We start from the raw sequence: 25,163 nt of genomic DNA, 5'->3' as shown, positions 1-25,163 counted from the left end.
CAATAATACACCACATCTAAACGGCAAGGTGCTATGAGTTTTGGACCTACACTGGGTGCTCAAAGACACTGAGCAGTAAAGATTTTTTTTCGGCACCATCTGCAAATCTGGATAGGAAAACAATTTTATTTGGAGAACCAGTCTCAATTTCCTGCAGAGAACCGGCGAGGTAAAGATCAACTCTAAAAACACCGCCCGCTATGGCTGTGTTTATAAGACTTGAGCAGCCATAGCGGGCGGCGTTTTAGATGGTCATTTGAAATGATTTTAAAACAAAAGTGTACGTATCAATCAAACTAATAAAACAATAGTACCATCACACATAGAGCCATCCCAATGATTCTCACATCCATCCGGGCAAACCCCGTTGGTTGCATTACAGTATGTCCCATTTCTACAGTTTCCACATGTGATTTCACATTCCTGCCCGTAAAATCCGAATTCACATTCTAAAATATAGAAATTCATATTATTGACAAAAACATATCACGAGAAACCTTATTTATGAATCATGGCTGATTTTTTTTTTTTGTTTTTTGTTTTTTGTTTTTTTTTTTTTTTTTTTTGTTTTGTTTTTTAAATAGAAATGTGTAAGCTGCGAACTTGTACAAGTATTTTCCAAGAAAAAAACAAAGGTATTTTACTCATCATTGTTTAAAAACAATATCATTCTGCTCATATGGAAAAGGCTATAGAAGCGATATCACAACGCAATTATATGCTTACATTGGATACAAATTTATACCTTGTTAAAGAATACAATATATACCTTTACTAATTACCCCCAATGAATATACGCCTTTGATACAGGTACATATATATCGTAAGAAAGAAGGAAAATTGAAATACAAGATACTGAATGTGCTTAAGTGAAAACCCCTATGTAGCAAAGTGAAAAAAAATATAAGAGCAATATCAGAGTTGCATTTTAGAAAATGCGTTGTTTCATAATTACGTTGCTGAACATAATGAACCGTGATCGATCTTTAAAACTAATTACAATTTAATGTAGAAGTAAGCAAAAATATGGATATTTGAAAAATGCAAAGGGGCATCATGTGCCGAGAATGAGTAAGCATCCCCTGTCTCCCGGTCAAACTCGCCATGAACTCTATTTGTTGAATAAATAGACGTATTAATCTCTTTTTTCGAATTAATTTTCAAAGCAAACACTTACGAAGAAGATTGAATATTAACATAAGTCGGTCAAAATACAAACGAATGGTAGATTAATCAAAATTACTAAAAATATTATTATAATGCCTTTAGTACTCCAAATATGATATTGGGAGAGGTTTTTTTTAAGTTGCAAGAACTTATAACCAATCCCATTGTATAAATTATACAATAAAATATGTTCAAAACAAGTACTCCGAAATTGTTGGTTTCAAACGTGGTTGTTTACATGCGAGTAACATTTAATTATTTGTATTGTTAGATTACTGACTCTGTTTAGATAATTGTAGAACTTAAAACATGCTACTGAGAACCCTACAGACTGGAAACATAGCTGACTATGAAAGACGTAGAGTTCCATGCAAATAGCCAAAATCAATTCACAACATTTTTATACTTTCAATGCTGCTTTTTTTAAATAAATTCATTTAACCGAGAAAAAAACTTAATGTATCAAGTTGATGATATTTTTTAGGAGTACTTGAGAGAAAAAAAAACCTTTGTTCTGGAATGCCAAGTTTCATTTTCATCATTAGAAATAATTCTGAAAGTACATACGTTTTTACAACTGAATCATTGCTTAAAAAATAATTAGATCACTTGTTTCAATTTCTGAAATTGAAATGCAAAATGCAAAAAAAAAAAAAAAACTATATTAATGTTGTCAAAATGCAGAGGATCTTCACACAGATCCTACGTCATATGACATCATATCCAGTAAATGTGTTTAGCCTCTTCTAGATCCATTATGACGTCAAAATTAATATAATGTTACTTTTCCTGTACTGAAAATATTCACTAAAATTGTAGAAAATAAAATATTTTGAAATTCATGGGATGCAATTTAAAACAATGCCAAAATATTTTTGATATGAACGTATATTCAATTTACAAATTTTTGTATCTAAACTAAATGACTTAATACAATTCTTAAATTGTAGAAACTTGAAGGCGCCTTTCATGGTATTATATGTTGTATGTCATTTTTGTCATTTTGTAAACTGATGGGCTGTATTGCCCAAAGTTATATCCTGAATAAACTCATAACATTTACTAGACCTTGATTTTAAGTGAATAAATAAAAAAAAATGTTTTCAAATTACATAACTGTGATAATGTGAATAGCATGCAACTATTTTGAGAAAATCCAAAAATCCTACGAAATCTTCAGTTGAAAACAAAATAGAAAAAAAAATCTTTTGATGAAATGTATTTGAGTCAAAATGATTCGAAGATGGTCTGTGAATGTTGTGACGTCTATCATGAAATGATTTGCATTCTTTTTTATAATAATTATTATATGTGAAATATTCTAAGACTTGTACATTTTATATGATTGGTGTTTGTTTCGCAGTTAAGATTACAAAAAGGAGGCGGAGCCTAATTTGTACAGGAAAACTTGACTATGACATCATACACAATATATGTCATACAACATTTCTTTAAAATACCATAAAATGAGTTTATCTGCTAATTTAACCAGTAAGAAATCATCAAACTACATAAAAACTTTCTACAGCGTGATGTTTTGTCGTTAGTTAAATTCCACATAACAGTTTATAAACTATTCACTGATCGCAGTACACTTGCCAATATGACGTCATTTCTTACAACGTGACGTAGTTTGTATGCAGTGAGAGACAGATCAAGAATATTTTCTCAACAAAATATATGTTCTCTAATTAAATAAAATATTATTTAAAGATATTCTATGGGCCAATAACTTGAATTTAATGTCTTCTTCACTATTTTATTAATATATTTTCTGTACATTACGTATTTAATTGACACTGCCGTATATTTGTATGCAAGTACATCGGAGGGTAATGTGGAGGGTCTTAATAAATCGATCTGGTGCAAGGACTGGCACTCTATGGATCAAAGTAAGCTTTTAGATTTCAACTATAGAACTAATATGTTCTACGGTGCGACTGTTGGGGCGAGCGCAGTTATTTACTATCAAAAACCTTTACACAGGTTTTACTTGCACTGCCTATCCACAGTTCATTAAAAAAAAGAAAAAAAGAATAAAAAGAAATCACTTCCCAGGCATCGGGATCGAGATTCCGAATTTTTCGGAAGTTTCCGACAAAATCGGAAATACCCGAGCCGTTTAAGTGACGAAATTTTGACGTCAAATAAAAAGTCCTGTTGACTTAGGACGCAAACGATAGTTTTGTGGCATGGAGATTGCATTAAATCGTTGTTTGTAATTTTTTTCAAGTAAGTTGTTGGTATGTTTTAGCCACAATGTTGCTATGTACCGCAAAGGATTATTGGGAGTTTGGAATTTTTTCACGCGGTGAGATAAAAATTTCTTGGAACAATGTGCAGATTTCAACCCGAATTTCCTCCGTTCGTACACGTTAGTCTATTGAGCTCGCTACGCGAGCGGAGCTTCGCGCCGCCTCGCTGCGCTCGCTATTAAGGTATCTGAAAAGTGCTGCGATCCTGATGAAATCTTAAAAAGAATTTAATTATATCAATTTTTCATGCCGCTGACCTGCAAAAAATATAGCATTCGGTCATACAAGTATAATTTTAACAATGAAATTGCAGAATTTAGACAGGATCGCAGCACTTTTTAGAAACTACAATGCGTGTTGAAAATATTTATATACTAAACTTGGAAATTTAATTTGGTTATGCCCTTGCAGTAGTGATATTTATATGTAACATCAATCCTTCAAGTCAATGTGCAAAAATCGCATCACGTGACTAGTCTAAATATAAAATATTATCGCCCTCGATATGTAGTTATTAATCATAAATACAATTATCAGATATAAATAATGTACTAAAACTAATCGCTATCCCGATTACGAATACATTTTGAAATACAAAATTTAGTCGATATTTCCATTGAGCACCTTAACTGTACTGCGTTACAATTTTTCTATCAAATTTGATCTTTTTAGATAGAAAAATACAATTTTTTGATAATTATTTGCATCGTAAATCTGAAAGTTACCCTAAACAGTTATTTAATAATTAAATCCTATGTACATGCAAAAAGGTCAAGAAAAGTAGAATTGTTAAATTACCCATCTCTCTTTAGTTTGTTCTGAAAGGTTAATATTTTGATCTCTTTTTATAATCATTTGGACATGTTCTTCATCATATTAAAGATTGAAAACTTTTTGACAAAGACTTCTGAAAAAAAATATTTACAAATTTAGGATTGAAAATTAATTAATAAAGATAGACTTCATTTGCCTACATTTTATTCAACGTGGACTTATAGCTTGTGTCAATTAAATAAAAAAAAATCTATTCTTGAGAGATATTGCTTACATATATGTAATACTGCTCAGCCAATAAAGTCTATAAACGACGATGTTTGAAGAAGTATTTTTTGGATCTTTCATATTTTCTTCATGACAAAGACCCCTAAAAATGACTGACAATATGAAGTCGCAATATGTAATAACCATTCGAAGTTTCACAGGCTGCACTACATTTAATAACATGGAAACATGCCATGTGCTTTTAACTGATTGATTACCAAGTGCTAATTTATTATTTTGAAAAGTCTTAAATCTTGTTACAAAGACTTTTCCGACATACGAGCTACCTTAAATATAGATAAACAACACAAATCTTCTCTTTTGGACAGGAATACTAAAATTGAGATAACATTAAAAATACTTTGAGGAGAATAATTTTAATATGTGTAAATCCTCTATACCTTGACATAAAGAACCATTCCAATGATCTTGGCACCCCTTTGGACATTCCCCTGTTATATTATTACAGAAGGTTCCTTTGCTACATCTACCACAATTGAATTCACAGGCTGTACCGTAAAATCCGTTTTTGCACGCTGAAATAGATTATTGAATACAGCATTGATTATGAATATGTAAATTTGAACATCAAAATTTTGATTACAGACTATAAAATACTGACCCAATACTGGTATATATATTTTGAGATTATTTGCATGTCTTTTATTAACATTTTGTCATTAACTCCGTCGCATAAGAGATTGATGACATCTTGTTGTTCGCTTTATTATATGTTTAATTGTAGACTTTCTTCTAATTGTACTTGTAAGGAAAAGGAATAAACCGTCTTGCCTCTTAGCTTCTTAATATTTAGAAATCATATATACGACCGTCTGTTACATACATGTATCGTTATTAATATTGTGTTATGCATTTTCAAGTATGTGAATGTATGAACTTTGTTTACCTAGACACTTTGAGTTACTCCAATTATCCTGACATCCCTCTGGACAGATTCCACTTGTCTTGTTACAGAAAGTACCAGTTTTACAAAATCCACACTTCTGTGTACAGTCTGTTCCATAATACCCATTTTTGCATTCTGCAAAATATATAACTTATTTATAAAAAAAAAATGTTATCAGGGAATGCCTTTGTTTTTTTTTTTTTGTTTTTTTTTTCAATATACAAACTTGTTGTGCGCGATATGAAATAACTCTAGTCAAAGTATTGTTTACTATACTTAAATATAGTTTACTTTAGTTCTCTATAGTTTACTATAGTTACATGCAACTATAGGCTAATTATATATAGTAAATCTAAATTCAAAGTATTCTTGCATTGGATTTCAGAGAGATATATATCTAATTTCTTTTGGTTTCCTACAAATATTTTCCGCTATTAAAAATCTATACGTATTTCTTGTATATTTACATATCTTTGCTCAAAAATATATCATTTGATCATCCGTAAATGAAAAATATTAAGGCTTTAAATCTACAGGTACAAAAAATGATTTAAGTTTAATTGTACGTGGTAATAAATGGCAAAGCATTTACATTAGTAAAATAAAGTAAACTACCGTTAACTATAGTAGTGTAGAGCATGTATATAAACACACATTGAAGTGTTAAATTATTAAAATTAAAAAGAAAAAAAAAGTTCAGATTTAGTATCAATAAACCTTAAAAACCTTCAGCTACTTATGAATTTTCCAGAAAAGAGACAATTATGAAGTATTTGAAATATTAACAGATATCGCCAAACGTCAATGTAAGAATAACGCAGTTATGATTAGGCTGTCCGAAGGCTTAAAATGCCTAAAAAATATACACTTTATTGGGAGCTAGAATTTGATTTTGATATGTAATCCTTGTTTGAAATTGCAGTCAACTTGAGATAATAGTTTAATCAGGTTTCATTTTAAAGTATTTTTGTGATGTCACATGACTGTGTTGATCATTTTACATTTATGATATCCCAATTGTTGCACAAAAATCGCTTCGGCACAAATGCAAAGCAAAAATATTGTGCAAAGTTTATAACAGATCAATTCATCGTGATCTCGGGGACAAAGAAAGTGCTGAAGGCAGGTTTAATTTTTACTCGTTAAGAAGATATTTTAAGAGAAATTCAACTTACCAACATAAGAAGGGGTATTTTTCACACTTTATCGCAATTTATACAGAAATTAATAAACTACACACAATCCCCCAGCAAAATTCAGTCAGAGGACATACTTCTTTTGTAGTTTCACACAGAAAATCTTCAATTTGTCCTTGTTTATCACTTGTGCCAATCCAATATAAACACGATTCATAAAATCTAACTCTGTCTACTGACGTATAAGGGGAGTGTTTCACACATAATTTTTCGCTATTGTTTAAATTTGTGCATATCGGACAAGCAAAAGGAACAGTGATATTTAAATTTCAAATGTTCAACATCATAACAGCACATTCGATCTTAAAAACATTCCTAACACTTGAATTAAACAAGCCCCCAAAATAAATCTACATGCTCTTTAAAAAATACTTTCCCCGTCATGTCAGCTCAAGTATGCAGTGACTTGACGTCATATTCTATTATGACGTCATATCTAGGTAGTTCAGAGAAGTTACTACAATTTGAACAGTTTGATATTTTACGGGCAGCCTTATCCTAGCTGCGAAACAAAAAAAAAAAGATTCCTTAATACTCGTACACCGTTCGTTTCAATTTCTGAAAATACACGGAACCTAGAAGAAAAAAAAATCATTTTTGTATGTTTCGATGGTATTAAGAATATCATGTTTATTACTTGGAGAAAGAAATAAAGTTATGAGAAAATTAAAAGAAAAAATAATCTTAATACTTTTTTGTTGTGCCTCTCCTGTTTGTTGTATTTCATTTATTGCTTAAGTAATTGATGAAAACCTTAGATCCATCATACCTGAGCAATTATTCGATTGAATGACATTGTCACTGCAGCCAGCAATACACGACCCATCAAAAGCATCACATCGACCACCACGACATTTTGGATTACAGAGTGTGCACTTTTCCCCATACCGATTAGAGTGGCAACCTGAAAACCATCAGTGCCAGTTATAATACATATAGATATATTCTAAATATTCAGATACCCATTAATGATAAAATGATATTTGTTTTCGAGTTGCTGAATTACTGATGCATATTGTTTTTTTCTCCACCAAGTTAGAGCATTCACATCCAAATCTCTGAATTTTCAATAGATTGTTTATCATAAGTACAACATACCCATCACCTTTACTTCACAGATCTCAATTGTTGCAAAAGTAGGTTCATAACCTACACATGTTGTGTTTACAGGTATACTTTTGGAATTATATAGAGCTATTCCTTTAGTCTCTTTGTTGATAGTTATATTCATAACTCTATCAATACAAGTCTTTGTGTCATGTTTGAAAACTTGATGTCCATGCGAATTTGATGGAGGAATATAAGAGAAATTGTTAAACACAAACACAGAAAATCCCACGTGTCGATTTGGAGCTGCAATATAAAACAATGAATTCAATTGTGCACAATCAAATGTGTGTTCATGTTCAAAAGTTATCTAAAATGATGCTTAGTCATCAATTTACTCCTTTTAAAACAGGAACATATATCATTATGAAAATAAAAACAAAAATAAACAAGTAAAAACACAAGCAAATTCAGAGAATTTTCCTTTGCCCAGCTTAAGAATTTTTTTCAGAGAATATATGACCCCCTACCTTAAGAAATGTTTAAGGGAAAAAAAGAAGAGCATGCATGAATCTAGAGGAAGGAGATGGACAGTAGGAATTCATTTTAAAAAATTTAATGGCAAAAGTTCAAAAGCATCTACAGATATCGCCCGGAAATTAACATAGATACATTCCAATGCAAAAGCTCAACGCATGGCTTCTCGGGATATTGAGTGGAAACAAAAGTGTTAAAACAGATAATATTAATTGATGACCTTGACCTTTGACCTTTTGACCCTAAAATCATTGGAGTTTCTTTTTAAGCCATAGGCAGTTGTTATGTAAAATATCATTGCAAAAGCTTAGAGGCTTTTCAAGATATACTGGTACTGCGGGAACGAAAGTTTAAGACTGAATTTCATTGTAACCGGAGGACAAAATAAGGCCTCTCTTAAAAAATACAAAACAAAGAATATAATCAGATATTAAATATCTGTTTTATACTTTTAAGTTTTACTTTTAAGTTTTTCTTTGTTTTGTTTTTGTTTTATACTTTTAAGTTTAAATATATTAATTGTTAAATATTTAATATCTGATTATATTCTATGACAAAGAAATAATGAGTTTTTTTCCGCAACCCAATAGTTTCTAAACAAAATTTGCTCTTTAGTTTGCATAGGAATCTTGGGGAAAGTTCTACAACTACTGTCAATACATTTTTGATGCGTTCATAGGTAACTTTGAAAGATGACAAGTCAATATTTTGTTCACATATTTTAAAATTATATGCCTTTTTTTAGTGAAAGCATTTTGAAAGCAAGAATGTTAAATCACTATTCCTGATAGGTCTATAGGGTTGTAATATAATATTGGGCCTTAACCAATAACCAATATCGGCTTGGACCTAATATAATTATCTATTTTGGATTTTTTCGGAAGATTAATTCTACTTGTAGAACAGACCCAGAATACGCGGGTTTTTTTCTTTGCTTCTTCCTCTCCTCTTGGAAAGACATGTCTGTGTGAATCTAATGGATTGCTGTACATACATGTAACTATTTTGTAATAGTGTTTAGCAAATACCGGTAGTAAAATCAAATTTATACATAAAGTGTAGGGTACGTAGCTTATTTTGATCAAAACTTTCATTCAAGAAGAAAAAGTGAAAAATTTTGTAAGTGATATAACAATAGACTAAAAATAAATTACGAAGTGCTATACATGTAAAAAATATGTGTAGTATAAAACAAGTATAACATTCCTCTTTCCGACTATAGATTTTTTTACTGTTAAAAACAGGATTGGATAATTGATTTGCTGTTCAAATGATAAACAAGATGGGCCATGGGCCATGTCGCTCATCCGAGAAGCTTTGACCATTCCGTTGTTTACCAGATCCCCCCCCCCCCTTGTAATACATATTGTGACCTCACCCTACCCTACTGATCATAATTTAAACAATTTGAAATCTACACTACCATAGGATGCTTTGATTCCCTATTGTGAAGCTTTGATTCCCCATTGTGACCCTGCCCTACCCAGGGGGGAGGGGGGTCATGATTTTAACAATTTAGAATCTACACTACCCCTGGACGCTTCCACATAAGTTTCAGCTTTTCTGGTCCAGTGGTTCTTGAGTAGAAGATTTTCGAAGATTTTTTCTATATATTTCTATGTAAAACTTTGATTCCCCATTGTGGCCCCGCCCTACACCCGGAGGTCATGATATTAATAATTTAGAATCTACACTACCCCAGGACGCTTCCACATAAGCTTTAGCTTTTCTGGCCTAGCGGTTCTTGAGTTAAAGTCTTTCAAAGATTTCCCCTTACGCAGGTATGTTAAGGTTACAACCAAATATTCTACTTGCCTGTATGATATGACGTCATAGTAAGCTATATGACGTGAAGTTTAGACATATTAATTTCTTAAAATCACTATAAAAGATTGATTTGAGGTCGCAAAAATGAATCACAATGTACAGAGGCATATTATAAACGAGTTTTGTCGGTTCTGGGTCTCTGTAGTTACCACAGGGGTTAAATATCAAACCCGTGACGTCATAACTGTGAATCATGCAGTAGCAGAGTGAAAGTGAAACATAACGAGAATTCATGTAAACAAACACAAGAAATCGGAGTTTAAAAGTGTTTAGAAATTAGAATGAATATCATGTGAGATTCCTTTAGGAATAAAGCTTATGAATAAGGTATGCTAATATAAATCCACAATTGCTTCGTAAAACTAAAGCAGACAGGGTGTTTACTTGCCGATCAGCCTTTCCTCTGTCGTTCATAACAAAAAAGATGCAAAAGTTCAACACTACGCCTCAAACTTTGAAACTTAATTTTTGTTTCTATCAAAAGTTCTTATTCTATTGTTTTTGGAAAGTGCTACTAGAATCGTATGGTTTGCGGGAATTGATGCAATTTTTTCGATGTTATGAACAAAATGTTAAAAATTTGGAAAGGTTTTGTCCGAAAGTGTTGAACAATTATTTTTGTGATAAGACAGTGGGATTCTAGCAGCACTTTTTATGGTACAGGCATGTTTTTACATAACTATTATTGCAATTTGAAATTTATTATACCCGGGGTAGTGTTGAACTTTTCACTTTTTCATTAAGGCATATTTTCTAATTATAGACGTCACGTGGTGACGTCGTGGTGAAGTGCTTCCTGCAGTATAAGTCCCATTGAAGTCTATAGAATGCATAATTATAGCAAAAGTTTTATCCTTGACTTTTCCAATTTATTAGTGTTGCATAATTATACAAAAGTCGTAATTCGCCGAATTCTGATCCATGTGCTGTCTAAACAAACCCGCGTATATTTCTATGTAAAACTTTGATTCCCCATTGTGGCCCCGCCAAACCCCCGGGGATCATGATTTTTTGAAAGATTTTCCTATATATTTCCATGTAAAATTTGATTCGCCATTGTGGCCCCACCCAAACCCCGGCGGTCATGATTTGAACAATTTAGAATCTACACTACCCAAGAATTTTACAGTTTACAGACGAACGGACAGACGGACAGACAGCTAGACAGGCGGATGGACGGACGGACGACGGACAAAATGTAATCAGAAAAGCTCACTTGAGCCTTCGGCTCAGGTGAGTTAAACATCTTCTCATAAGCATGATTTTTTCTTGAGCCTTTACATTTCCGTGCTCTTACTATTTTTGAAAGTTCATGTTCAGTATAATTGCTTTTTTGTTATAAGTTCGTTTTGTGTTGTGTGCGCTGCGAAACTTCGTTCATTTCTCTTCTGGAGTGTAGAAGTATGTTTACCGGATAGACATTGGAGTAATTTCTACACCAATGATTTTAAATAATTAGATATGAATAAAAATATTTACTTGAGCTTCGAAAATAAATTTCCAAGTAAGCCACGTTAGACATCACTTTCAGTGGAAGTTTCCACCAAGCTGCCTTTATATTGTGTCCTCCTATTGTAAAGCTGCATGTTGTTTGATTACCATCGACTTCTAACTTTCCATCTACCGCTTTATTTGCATGGTGTCCACCATTATACGATGTACTCTGGGAAGGATTGCCTCTAATTGTTTCGTTTACAGTGAGGTTTTCTACAAAAATAGAACACAATGAACTATACGATTTCCAAAATATAAGCAAGAATACATATCAGTGTGATTCATAATAAAAAAAAAATATCGGCATTTTAAACAGAATTTTATTAAATGTGTCCAATTTGTTTAAAGTTAAATACTTATTGTCAACTGGTGAATACCCTTTTTGAAACCTTAGTTACCACCTTTTGTTTCTTTTATCTATAATTTTCCATTCATCATCTGTCTATCGGTCATCAAATTCTAACATTTCTGAATGTCTAAGAAACTGCTCAACCAGTTTAAGCCTGTTTGTATAGTTTTCATTATTATGATAAGAAGATTAGAAAGTAAGAATCACTTTCGATCTGCTCCCTGGCAAACTTGCTCAAACCTTTCAGAATTATTGTATTTTACAAATTTGTCTTCTACTAAAATGTAATATGTACGCGTACGTCAGCAATGTTGTATTTAGATACCGCTGAAACTCATACCATATCAACGTAAAATTTATTTTTTTTTTCACAATTTTATAGACCCATACCAGCTAAAGACATATTAATTAAAAAATCAATTTCCCCAAATAAATCTTCTATTTTAAATCAGTTGAAACATATCTAAATTTTTTATATGAAGAAGTGCTTAATTGCTTCACGATTCAATGCTAATTATCCATATTTTGACGCTGTTATCATTTGGTATATACGGCTGGAAGGAACATCATGGTAGCGAATAATTAATTTCAGCATTGGCGTTTAACTAGGTGCGCTCCTCAGCTTTTCAGCAGATTTTTTGTCTTGACCTCTAATTAAAAAAATCTACATAATGTTTTACTTCGTACAATGAATTTCGATTCTATTATTAGAATAAATACTAAATAATTTTATTATCAATTACAAAATATTGAATTAAAACCCCATGATAAAATTCCATACCCTAATCATTTAGTACGGAGCTATTTTTGTGGCGGAAGTTTTTTAGACGAAAAGGATACATTTTTTTGCCTGTTTATAAGTATTCATTTTTGTTAAGTTTGGATTCAAATTCTACATACAGCGTGGAATCAGAATTATTTTTGCAGTGAAATGTCGAATGCTGGTCCTAATTTTTTCTTAAATTTTACTCAATTTTCTTTCATGAAACCTATTATGTTTGGCATATATAAAAATATATCGTGTCTTAAAGTTCATAAAAAAAGTCCAATTTAGTAATATCTAAAAATCCACATCACCCCCCCCCCCCCAATGTTATCTCTTTTTCTATATACATGTATATATAATCTCAAACACTCTGCTTAAATTCAGAAAAAAAAATGTTATTACTTTCCAATGATTATATTTGTTTTACATTTTTAACACCGGAAAACAACATTTTTTGCGCGCAGAAAGGTCAAATAAATGACTATGCGAAGTACTTGACATCTATTTTCATGTCACTTTTTTCAATGCGACAATTTAAGATTATGAAGAGAATGTATTTGAACCAATTATTTATCATGATAAAAATATTATTTAAAAAAAATCAAAAATTGATTTATGTATATGTCTTAATTATTGACCCCATTTTTTTTAAAATTCATTTTTATTAAGATGTGTGTGTAAATGAACCTGATAAAAAGTCTCAAATAATGTAAATTTGATAGTGGAAACCAACCGTCTTAATGCAATTAACGTACATTATGGGTAACTGGGACCCATGAACATTTTTTTCTTTATATAAAAATAGCAAGTTGTCGCCCGTCGATGGAAATCTGTAATCAATCAACATTGTTCCGTACACTTCCTTGTGAAAGAAAGTTAGCAACTGGGAAAGTTTAGATACGCATTCCGGTAGGTTGATTCCTGATATTACTTACTTAGTAGAAGTAACGGAAATTGTATCCTTTAATCTAACATTTCTCAGAAATTTACTTCATACAGTTGGTCAAAGGAGAACGTACAGGAAGGTAATCTTTTGTACGAACTTGTTCGTCAATTTCCAAAATTTTTTATTTAAACTCAGGATATTTTTTTTCGGTATTTGTTTTTAAAGATATTTCTTTGTGTGTAAGTATATGAATATGATAGTTACATGACGTCATGACGCGTCATTTGTACAACTTGTCAACCTTGCACCTGTATTTTACACTCAAAATGATAAGAATTATAGAATTTTACTGTTTAGAGATATATATCACACTCTTATGTTTTAAACAATTGTATATCCACATAATTGTTATGTTATTATTAAAACTAAATCTATTTCTAAAAATCTAAGTTTCAAATTCAGTGTAAACAAATTCATTACGATGTCACAATTCAACATAAATTTATTTTCTTGATTTTGTTTCCATCTTTATATCTAAAACTCACTTAATCAAAAGACAGAAGGCACATGTGTTTTTAAACAGCATTTATCTTGTTTTATAAACCACAAACTGCATGTTTTCTTTATAAGTGTTTTTTCCCTTTTTACTGTAAAACACTTTTATAACTACATGTATGTGCAGGGGCGGAAGATTCCTTATAAATTCATAATAAGCGTGATTGCTACAACCGTTTTATATATTTGCACCGTCTTTGGTGAGAATATATATGTATATATAAATGCAGATAAAGAAATTCACTTTAATTTTTGCAAGAGCATGATCTACGTATGAACAATTTCTAAAACGGCGTAAATTATTGAAAAGCAAGTTGATGAAACAAGAGAATCAGCAGTCTCGTTTAAAGTCATCAATTCGTAAGTTCTATGTTCGATACAATGACCTTGTCAGCAAATACAAATTACCATAGAGTCTAATGCTTACTAACGTTTATCATACTAATTGTTAGTCCATTATTTTTACACTGAATTGACGACGGAATTTTCCGTTGTGTCCCGATCATAACAAAGAGCACAGGTGTGTCCGGTCGGCAGGGGGTGCTCACTCCTCCATGGCACCTGGTCCACCCTCTGATGTTTTCGTGGTCAGTGTTTGCTTTGCTCATATTCTGTATTGTTTTATGGAATTTGATATTGACTACTGTTCGTTATCTCCATATCCTTCATTCCTCTCTCTCTCTCTCTTATTTTACTTTTCACTTTTAGTATTCTCGAAACTGCATAACCGATAGGATAAAACAAGCTCCAAAAATGTAGCCCTCTCCGATTTTTTTTAGTCTGATATTTTTCGGTAGAGGAACACCCTACCCCCGGAAAAAGAAGAAGGGCTATATTATTGCAGCCATGGAAAACCTTTAGATTTAAGAGATGATGTACATGTACATTGATATGGTTAATTTCGGAATCATGGGTGAGGAAGCGTTAGGGGAACTACTGTAACGGTCTCCTTGCAAATTTAAAATTGTTGTGTTAAAATGAACTGAATATTTGTTTAAGGACAGATGATACAAACAATTTTTTTCTTTGAAAAAGATTTAATATCATGTCACAAGTTGAGAAAAGTGGATGGTTCTTAGAAGTTTTTCTCCTAAGAAGTGGAATATGAAAAAGACTTGGTAACATATTCTGAAATTTATTTTCACCTGTAAACCTTTACTGAATGTGATTTGTCTATATTTGTATTTTCATTGAAATATTAGTAATATTTTCCAAGTCTTTTTCATATTCCAGTTCTTAGGAAAAAGAAAATTCTAAGAACCATCCACTTTTATAAACTTGTGACATGATATTAAATCTTTTTCAAAGAAAAAAATTGTTTGTATCATCTGTCCTTAATGGAGTGTTACAATTTTTTCAATAAAGTAATTTTAACTGAAAATAATTTGTGAATAATTAAATAGAAATGTCTCTGCAGTTTTTTGTGATGAAATCTTATGGATTGTGAAAGTTGGGTAGTAGAAAAGAATGATACTATTAAATTTGTAATACTTTAGGAATATTACAGAATGGAGCTTATTGGGCTAATCATTAATTATCTTTGGAATGGAATTATGCTGTTTAATCGTTTAAAACGTAAATGTTACATTTTACTTCAGTCTTATTATCAAAATATCTATAGTTAACTACAGTAAATCAAAGTGTCAAAGTTTTCGTCAAAGTTTTTTTAAGTGTCAAAGTTTTCGTCAAAGGTTTTCATAGTGTCAAAGTTTTCGTCAAAGTTTTTAAAGTGTCAAAGTTTTCTTCAAAGTTTCTTAAGGTAGAACCTATGTCGGAGAAGTCTTTGTCACAAGATTTTCAAACTTTTCATAATGATAAACTAGCACTTGCTTATCAATCAGTTAAAAGCACTTGACAGGTTTACTTGTTATTAAATGTAGTGCAGCCATTTAAACATGGAATGATAAATACATATTGCGACTTCACAATTTCAATTATTTTAGGGGTACTTGTCATGCAAAGAAGACAAACAAATCCCAAAATTACTTCTTTAAACATCGTTGTTTTTATTGTTTATTAATTGAACAGTATTAAACAATGTTTCTCGAGAATAAATTCTTTTTTATTCAATTGACATAAAAGATAAGTCCACATTTTCAAAACTATAGGCAAATGAACTCTATTTATTTTCAATCAATTCTCCACCCTACATTTGTAAATATTTTTCAGAAGTCTTTGTCACAATGTTTTAAATCTTTAATATGAAAAAGAACATACCTAAATGATTACAAAAAGTGATTAAGATATATACATTTCCCCTCTAAATAATGAGGGATAGGTTATTTACTGATGCTAATATTCTTGACCTTTTTGCACTTACACGGATTTTATTATTAAATGACTGTTTGGGGCTACTTTCAGATTAAAAATGTTTATAAAAATGTACTTTTAATTCAAAAGATAATATTTAATAGAGAAATTGTAATATAACCCCAATAATATGAATAAGTAACGAATAAGTATGAAAAGGAATGCACATCATTTCATGATAGATATCACAAAATGTACACACAATCTACAACACGTACATCTTTGACTTAGACACATTTCATCAAGATATTACACTATTTAGTTGGCAACTAATGATTTTTTTTAATAGGATATTTGCATTCCTTCAAAATAGTTAAATACCATTTACATTATTACAGTAAGTTGTATACATGGCAATTTCATCACACAAGATAGTCTTGGATTTGTCAACTTAATTAAGGTCAAGATCTATTAAATGAAATGTGCCTACAGGTTTCTTTAATTCAAGAAAAATATATCCATTAAGCATTATATTAAAAAAAAATATATAAATCGAATTAAGATTATTTCGGAATGATTTTAAATTGAATTCTGTGAATTTCAAAATGCAGTATTTTCTACCATTCCTTTACTGAGGCTGTAAAAGTACGGGAAATGATATTGAATTAATTATGACGTCATAATGGATCTAGCACAGGCTAAACACATTCACTTGTTATGATGTCATACGACGTAGGTTCTACGTTAAACTGTCAAAGTTTTTCATAGTGTCAAAGTTTTCGCCAAAGTTTTTCAGAGCGTCAAAGTTTTCGTCAAAGTTTCTTAAAGTGTCAAAGTTTTCGTCAAAGTTTTTCATAGTGTCAAAGTTTTCGCCAAAGTTTTTCAAAGTGTCAAAGTTTTCGTCAAAGTTTCTTAAAGTGTCAAAGTTTTCGTCAAAGTTTCTCATAGTGTCAAAGTCTTCGTCAAAGTTTTTTAAAGTGTCAAAGTTTTCATCAAAGTTTTTTTCATAGTGTCAAAGTTTTCGTCAATGTTTTTCATAGTGTCAAAGTTTTCACCAAAGATTTTCAAAGTGTTGAACACGATTGTACGAACAGGGTGATAATAGCGGTTGTGAAGCTTGAAAACATTGAGATATATGTCACTGGAGTGTTACTACCCTTGACTAACATTTCGATAGATGAGTACAAACAATCAATAGAAAGTGTAGAGAAACTTTTTGACGCATACAGTGAATTAGGGCCAGTATTTATACTTGGCGATTTCAATGCACATCTGTCGAAAGAACATAGAGTCAAAAATCATTACCATGCAAATGATAGAGGTATCATTATTGAATCTTTCATGGTCGAACGAGATTTAATATCAGTAACGAGTCAGCATAAGTCGCATAGTCCTGATTACACATTTATGGCACATAATGGAACTCAGACATCCATGATAGATCACGCTATTATCCAAAAGAACAAGGAAGATTTTATTGACTCGTGTGGAATAATAGATGATCATCATCTTAACTGTTCAGATCATCTTCCGATATTGCTAAATATACATCTACCATGTAAATTTCCAACACTTAATGGGCGTAAGAGAAATAGTGATGATGACGTTTATGTAAACTGGAAACGAGTTACAAACGACCATGTGCTATTATATAGACTGTGTATCCAGGAAGGGCTACAGAACCAAGAAAGAAATTTGGTGGGAAAAACTGAAGGTGAACTTGATGAGTATATAGGGGACCAAACGAATGTCTTTTTGAACGCAGCCAAACGATCACTTCCTAGAAAGAGGTATCGTTCATATTTGAAACCATATTGGAAATACAGAGATGTAAAGAAACTTCACGCTATTAATCCACAAAAGCGAGCGGTGTGGATTGAACATAATAGGTCACTTGGCATGGAATTTCAATCCTACAGAGAATATAAAGCCGGAAAAGGGGAATTTACAAATGCACTTTCTGTTGCTCAAAAGCAGTTCGAATTAGAACAGCTGGATCAACTACAGAAAACAGCAGAAATAGATATGGGTCTATTTTATCGCGCTATTAAAAATCGAAAAAAGAAATCATGGACACCCCATGAACTTCGGATCAACGGAGTGATCATACGCGATCCAGATATCATCCAAACAGCATGGTACGAACACTACAAAACACTTGCTGCAAAGACAAAAGACCCGTTGTTTGATCAAAGGTTCGAAGAACATGTAGAACTCTCTGTAATAAACATAAAAGAAGAATCCTATAGACACTTTGATAAAGTTGGTGATGTTATGATAAGGAAAGAAGAGGTTACAGAAGCAATGGAAAAAATGAAAAACGGAAAAGCACCTGGCCTTGACAAACTCGTAATTGAACATTTGCGCTTTGTGCAAGACATTATTCTAGAAATCCTGTTAGAGCTGTTTAACGCAATTCTAAACAACGAAAAATATCCGATACAATTCAAAAGAGGAGTCACTATAACTTCGTTCAAAGGAGGAAAAAAAAGACAAGCTCGACCCTAATAGTTATAGAGATATAACCTTAACCTCAGTCCTACAAATGTCATTCGAAAATATATTGTACACAAGAATAAAGCGTATCTACGCTGAAATTCATTTTCCACACCCTCTTCAGCAGGGTTTCCGTCCAGGATGTGGAAGTATACCGACAGGATTTGTTATAACGGAAACAATTCACCACTATATAGAAAGAGACTCTGATATTTATGTGGCATTTCTAGACAACCAAAAGGCATTTAACAGCGTGTGGCATAATGGTTTACTCTACAAACTGTACAAGTTAGGTATCAATGGTAAAGGGTGGCGTTTGCTTTCCGACTCTTTTTGTGATTCCAGCTCTCAAATCCTATACGAAAAAGAACTGTCGAAGGAATTCCCTTTACAGCAAGGTGTCGGACAAGGAAGGGTACTATCGTCGTGGTCTGATTATTGACGGATTGATAGAAATCCTGGATAAAAGTGCGACTGGTGCATGTGTGTATGACCTTCACATTCCAAGTGTTATTCTGGCTGACGACACTTCCCTTATATCCAACACTCCCAGTGGTCTCCAGAAGCAACTGGATATTGTCTACAATTACGCTAGACGTTGGCACTTGTGTTATAATCCTAACAAAAGTTGTATTGTATTCTTTAGCTCTAGTAGAAAGCGACAGAAGCAACCTGCTTTCTGCAGTACTGTGTACCATCTTTTCCCTTGGCCTGGTTGAAATGAAAAGGATTATAGATAAAATCAAGTTGATGTTCTGGAACAGACTCTGTACATCAAGCTATTCCCTATTCTACAAAAAGCTTTTCATTGCAAGGTTGTGCTCTTTATGTTCGACGACATCAAGACCGAAGCGTGGATTCCTAGCAGATATTCACTCCATAATGAGGGAATACAACATTGATTTCTTTTTCAGGGAGTACCTTTTGAATCGTGACGTTCCACCAAAATACAACTGGAAGCAATTCGTAGGAACTGTAGTTGACACTGTTGCTGAAAATTAATAAATGATGTACATAGTGTTTAAATTATGGACAGTAACTTGCGTAATTGAGAAATTGTGTACATATTTCCTCATTTTTGTTTCAAAGTTCAAATATTGTTACATACTTAATAGTTTGATGCATTGATCTCTGCTGAATAGGAAATAAAGAATGTCTGTCTGTCTGTCTGTCTGATAAAGTTTTTCAAAGTGTCAAAGTTTTCGATAAAGTTTTTCAAAGTGTCAGATTTTTCGATGAAGTTTTTTGAAGTATCAAAGTTTCCGATAAAGTTTTTCAAAGTGTCAAAGTTTTCGCCAACGTTTTCAAAGTGTCAAAGTTTTCGCCAAAGTTTTTCAAAGTGTCAAAGTTATAAATATAGTAAATCAAAGTTTTCAAAGTGTCAAATTTATAACTATAGTTAACTATAGTAAACTATAGTTAACTATAGTATTTTTTGGTTAGTGACAAAACAAAAATTTGCACTATGGATATCTAACACAAAAATGCAACTATACAATACGAGGGTTGTTAGAAAAGCTCGAGGACAAGTTCTACTGTGGACGCGCTATTTCAATAAAACCGGTTAAACTCCCCAAATAAAAACTTTACCTATTTTCCAATAAATATACAAAGATATTGGTATCTACCGGTGATCCTTAAAGAAAAGATGGGTATTATATTTTAATAAAACATGCTTTACGGAGCATGTTTCGTTTTTGCACGTTTACAATACATCAATGTTTAATTGATATTAAAAATTGTACAGTTGTAGAGCAAAAAGATTAATGATATTTTAACTGTTGCTACAGTATTCATGAAACGTCACTTGGTCAAATTTTGAATTAAATTGGTGAGTATCTGACTGTGTTATATCAAATTATAAATAATAAGCGCGTAAAAACAAAGTCAAAAAGGGGAACGTCATTGAACGTCATGGAGCACCGTGCTACTAAATATAATGTGTGCAGACATGAAAATGTCTAAAAAGAAAATAAAATGCTATTAGATACAGCTGAAAATTGTATCAACCTACAAAGGACAAAAGTATTCAAAAGGAAGTAGCTTTATAAGAATGGAAGGATTAACATTTTAAATGATCAACCCTTGCAATATCTCAATACCCAACTTATTGCATGGACTATGTATTTTTGCAGTTGATTTCATACCTGATCGCTTAACTGTATTTTAAGTTCTCGCTAAAATCTTAAATCGCACAAAAGACAATAAAGAATAAAAGTAATATGTCTTGATATAGATATTATATTTTTAAGTAGCAAAGATTGAAATATATTAAGAACTATGAAAAAGCTTAGCGGGCTTGAAATCTGATTGTCACGTCACATAACGTTAAATGATTGCTCCGTGAATCCTATGACGGCAAAGTAAAACTCTTTGTAAATTTTCAAAATTTAAATTAACGGACCTGATTTTTTTTCATACAAATAAACGAAAGATAGGAATTCAATCAGACATAGGTCACACTTCACAGTACACAATACATTTTCCGTTAATCAATGTGTCCGCGAACTTTTCTAACAACCCCTGTACTGATGCGAAATATGAAAATTTACAGCTCATTTTTTTAGAAGTTAGGAAATTTTATGAAAAGTGTACCATTTACCCCAATTTCCTTTATATAATTATTTAATTTTTTTTACTAAGTAAAAAATGAATAATTTTTGAGAGTCTTCTTTCCATGATTTCATTCTTATATAGAAGAAAACCTCATTGATTTTCTGAAGTTAGTAGGATAACACTTATTTAAAGTGTGCCAATGCTAGTTTTATAATTTGCTTAATGATGATTCTAGCAGATCACTCAGCTTTGTTTGTGTTCTGGTGGTTTTTTTTTGTTAGTTGGCCTCATAAATTAAAGAACTGCTCTTCGCATATATCCGGGCACAGAACCGTTGATCCTTAGGTCGTGTAAATTCTCACAACTTCGGCGTCCAAAAATACCTCAATAACTTAAAAAGAATCAATTCAAAATATTTCTACATTGAGTTTTAATCGCTAATTTTATTCAAATGGAGCGTATTGTGAACTTTTCTTCTCACAGCTCCATCAAGTTCGGAATTCCACTCCGTGAAAAATGTCCGTTAGACTCCGTGAATTCATCGTTATTTAATATCTAATAAGCCCATGTCCAATAGAAAAAAATACTGCTTCGGTTACTGAGGGCAGGGCTGACTGTCCTTGCTTCTACATAAAACTTGATAAAAGCAGAATCCAGATCACTCGGTTCAAAGATTCAAAATTGGGAGAGATTTCATACACCTGTATATTCTGCGAAAGATCTTGGTTGCCATTTTCTTTAAATTCTGCTGATCTACAAAACTAACACTATGTGGCAGGTGGAGATATTTAAGTTGCAAATTTTGTAGAATCCTCAGTGTATCTCCATCTTTTATCTTTCAAAAAAATAATCAAATATGTCGTCAAGCAAATCAAGTCTCACATTTTTTTGGAAGGCGTATTTATAGGTCTGCTGTAGACCAGGCCAAACTCTGTTTAAGGTGGGGAATTATATTGAACGATAAAAATAAGTAAAATTAGTTGCGCTATTCGGGAGTTCACGATCTTCTCTGGTCTAGTAAAAAAAAATCTTATATACACCTTAAAGGACAAGAGCAGGTAAATACATATTCCTATTTTTCTAATATTATTCTAACTCACCAGTCAGAGAGATAGGTGTATGATATACATGTATCATGCTTGATAGTATTTAAGACTAGACCAATAGAATTAATGAATGATAATAGAAATGCTAGTACCGTATGCAAAAATAAGGAACAATTAATTTTATCTCAGTCATATTTAAGATGCAATTTTATATAGTTCTGTAGTAAACAGCTGCAGAAACAAATTGGCAGTATTTTGTTCCTAAATTATTTCTTTTTAAATCTAATAAGAATATACATGTACCATTTAAAAATATATTTAAAAAACAAACAAATAAAACAAGTATCTCTTAGGTGAACAAGAGATGTTTGTAAAACATTTATGCCCCCCTCCCCAAATAATTGAAATGTTTCTAAGTCCAAGGGGCATAACTCCGTCAAAATAGTCTGATCGTACCCAAAACAAATTTTTACCTAGATATCCTTCGGATAAATTTGTATACCAAATTTCGTGTCAGTACTTTATTCAACAGGGTGGGGGGGGGGGGGGGGGGATAATTACCATGATGGCAATAAGATAAGGGATGTTGAAAATGCGAAACAAGGTAATATACTGTAAAAGTCTTACCTAGACATTCTGCTGCAACAGTGAAGAACACAAGGAAAATTAGTAAAATAATAGTGTAATCCTTCATCCTCTCCATATTTACTTGTTACTCGTGACACAGAATGCAACCTGTTTTAAATACTTCAAATAATTAAAAAAAAGGCGAAGAACAAGGAAATATGTCATTCAACAACCTGTAATTATCTGATATTTGAAACAAGGAAAACATTGAAACTTTTTATTACAAATCAGTCTAACCTGAAGTAGACAGTCAGTAGCGTGGATCGGTAGTTTACCCACAATGCGTATCCTTCCTTACCATGACAAGTATTGCTTTTGAAACAGATGGTAATCAGTGGTTAATGTATTCCAAAACTATGCAACTGTAAAAACTTCCTATTAGACAGTATGTTTCTTCAATCAGATGGCTCTATTCATAAACGAGTAAGGAAGTTCCAATTCAGTTACTACAGTATCCTTATAAGTACAGACCCTAAATCTGTTATATACTTTGTTAAGTTTTCTATACACAAAATCTTTCACCATATTGTCTAAAAGGAAAAATAGTACAGTGATGATAAACAATGATGTGTACAGTGATGATAAACAATAATCCTCGGAGGTTCTATTTATTCAATATATTACTGGTTACTCTGTACAAATTTTAGTAGGTGTTGTAAACTGTAAAAGATTACGGGTAAATTGTTTGATTACAGTAAAAACACTGTGTATCTTGAAACCTTCCATTCTCGTCCATTTCAGTGGGTTTTTTTCATATCATTTAAAATTTCACTATTCTTTTGCACATGAAATAAAAAAAGCCGTTTGGGTTTATCATTCTATAAGCAATTAGATTGATGTGAAAAATATAACGTGATAAAAATAACAAATTAAAACAATCTAAACTTATTAATGAATATCCTAGAGAAATCTTTGTTTAAGTAAGGAAGAATAGATGTATGGGAACAAATTTAATCATATATAACACAGAAGATAGAATATTCCAATGTTGATTAGCATTAACTTTGATTCAATGTAATTTCTTCATATAATATTTCAAAAGCGGTCTGACGTAAAACATGTATGCGGTTTACGTACATGTAACATTAGGCCTAGCAACTAAAAAGAAAAGAAAATTCGAGAAAATAAATGCAATAGATATTTATATCTTATTGAATATTGAAATACAGGTCATAGAAAGCAATTTATTGTCACTATATAACGAACTTCTTATAAACACAGGTGTTAACGAGCTTAAGTAACGCCATGATGAGTTCAGTGAACTATTTGTCTCCAGAGATTTCATCATTATTGTAGAGGTACATTTCCTGATAATAAGAACTGTCCGACTGGGGAGTTATCTTTTGATATGTTTGATCGATTATCTTTTCAGCTGCATGTATTTGATCGTAAAGCTTTCCAGGCATGATTTCTGCTGTGTCTCTCCCTGTATTCTGGTGTCTCCGTTTAATTTTCTTGTATACAAGCCTTACCACTGCGTATATAAGGATTACAACAGCAAGTGTTGAAACAATGTATATGATTCCAGTTGAAGCATTTGAAATGCCACTATCTGTAACAAGAAATATGCAGTATTCCATTCATTAAATGATATAATGCATTAACAGAGAAATTTGCAAAGTGAACAATGGCGTTAAATTGAATTGTCAAAAAATATGTACATATTTGTATTATAGTTTGTGTTATTTAGACATTTTGTCATTAACAAAACTGCATTAGAAATATATGATAATTTGTGTTCGTTTCTATATAACGGCTTCAATGTAAACTTTTATATTTGTATTTGTATTTGATGAGATAAAAAACGAATAAAGCTACTTGCATCTTAGCATTTTGATTTTTATAAGCAATATATATAAGTGCCTGTAATATACAATGTACATGTATTCTTATAAATTGTGTCATATTCATTTATTAGTTAATATATGAGCTGTGATTACCTAAACACTTTGAGTTATTCCAATTACCCCGACATCCATCTGGACAGACTCCACTTGTCTTGTTACAGAAGGTACCGATTTTACAAAATCCACATATCTGTATACAGTCTGTTCCGTAAAATCCATTTTTGCATTCTACAAAATAATTCCTTTTTTGGAGAAATAAATAGTTTTAATAAATGTTTTGATTATATCAACTTAATTCCTGCTGTTTGTGACAT

At 31.8% G+C, this 25,163-nt stretch overlaps 1 protein-coding gene across 1 annotated transcript; it reads right to left on the bottom strand.

Moving 5' to 3' along the window:
• Nucleotides 1-314: 314 nt before the first annotated feature.
• Nucleotides 315-25,163, bottom strand: LOC134235747 (scavenger receptor class F member 2-like; the record flags this gene model as incomplete). Its single annotated transcript, XM_062717893.1, has 4 exons — nt 25,141-25,163; nt 24,943-25,091; nt 4,865-4,999; nt 315-449 (listed from the first exon to the last, which is right to left on the bottom strand). Coding segments are annotated over exons 1-4 (442 nt in total), but the record flags the coding sequence as incomplete, so codon positions are not given.

The sequence above is a fragment of the Saccostrea cucullata genome, unplaced genomic scaffold (assembly GCF_032062105.1).
Source record: "Saccostrea cucullata isolate Sc308-1 unplaced genomic scaffold, CSIRO_AGI_Scuc_v1 ctg3567, whole genome shotgun sequence".
NCBI classification, from domain to species: Eukaryota; Metazoa; Mollusca; class Bivalvia; order Ostreida; family Ostreidae; genus Saccostrea; species Saccostrea cuccullata.
The sequence above is the reverse complement of the archived record's forward strand: the minus strand, read 5'-3'. Positions and strand labels throughout refer to the sequence as shown.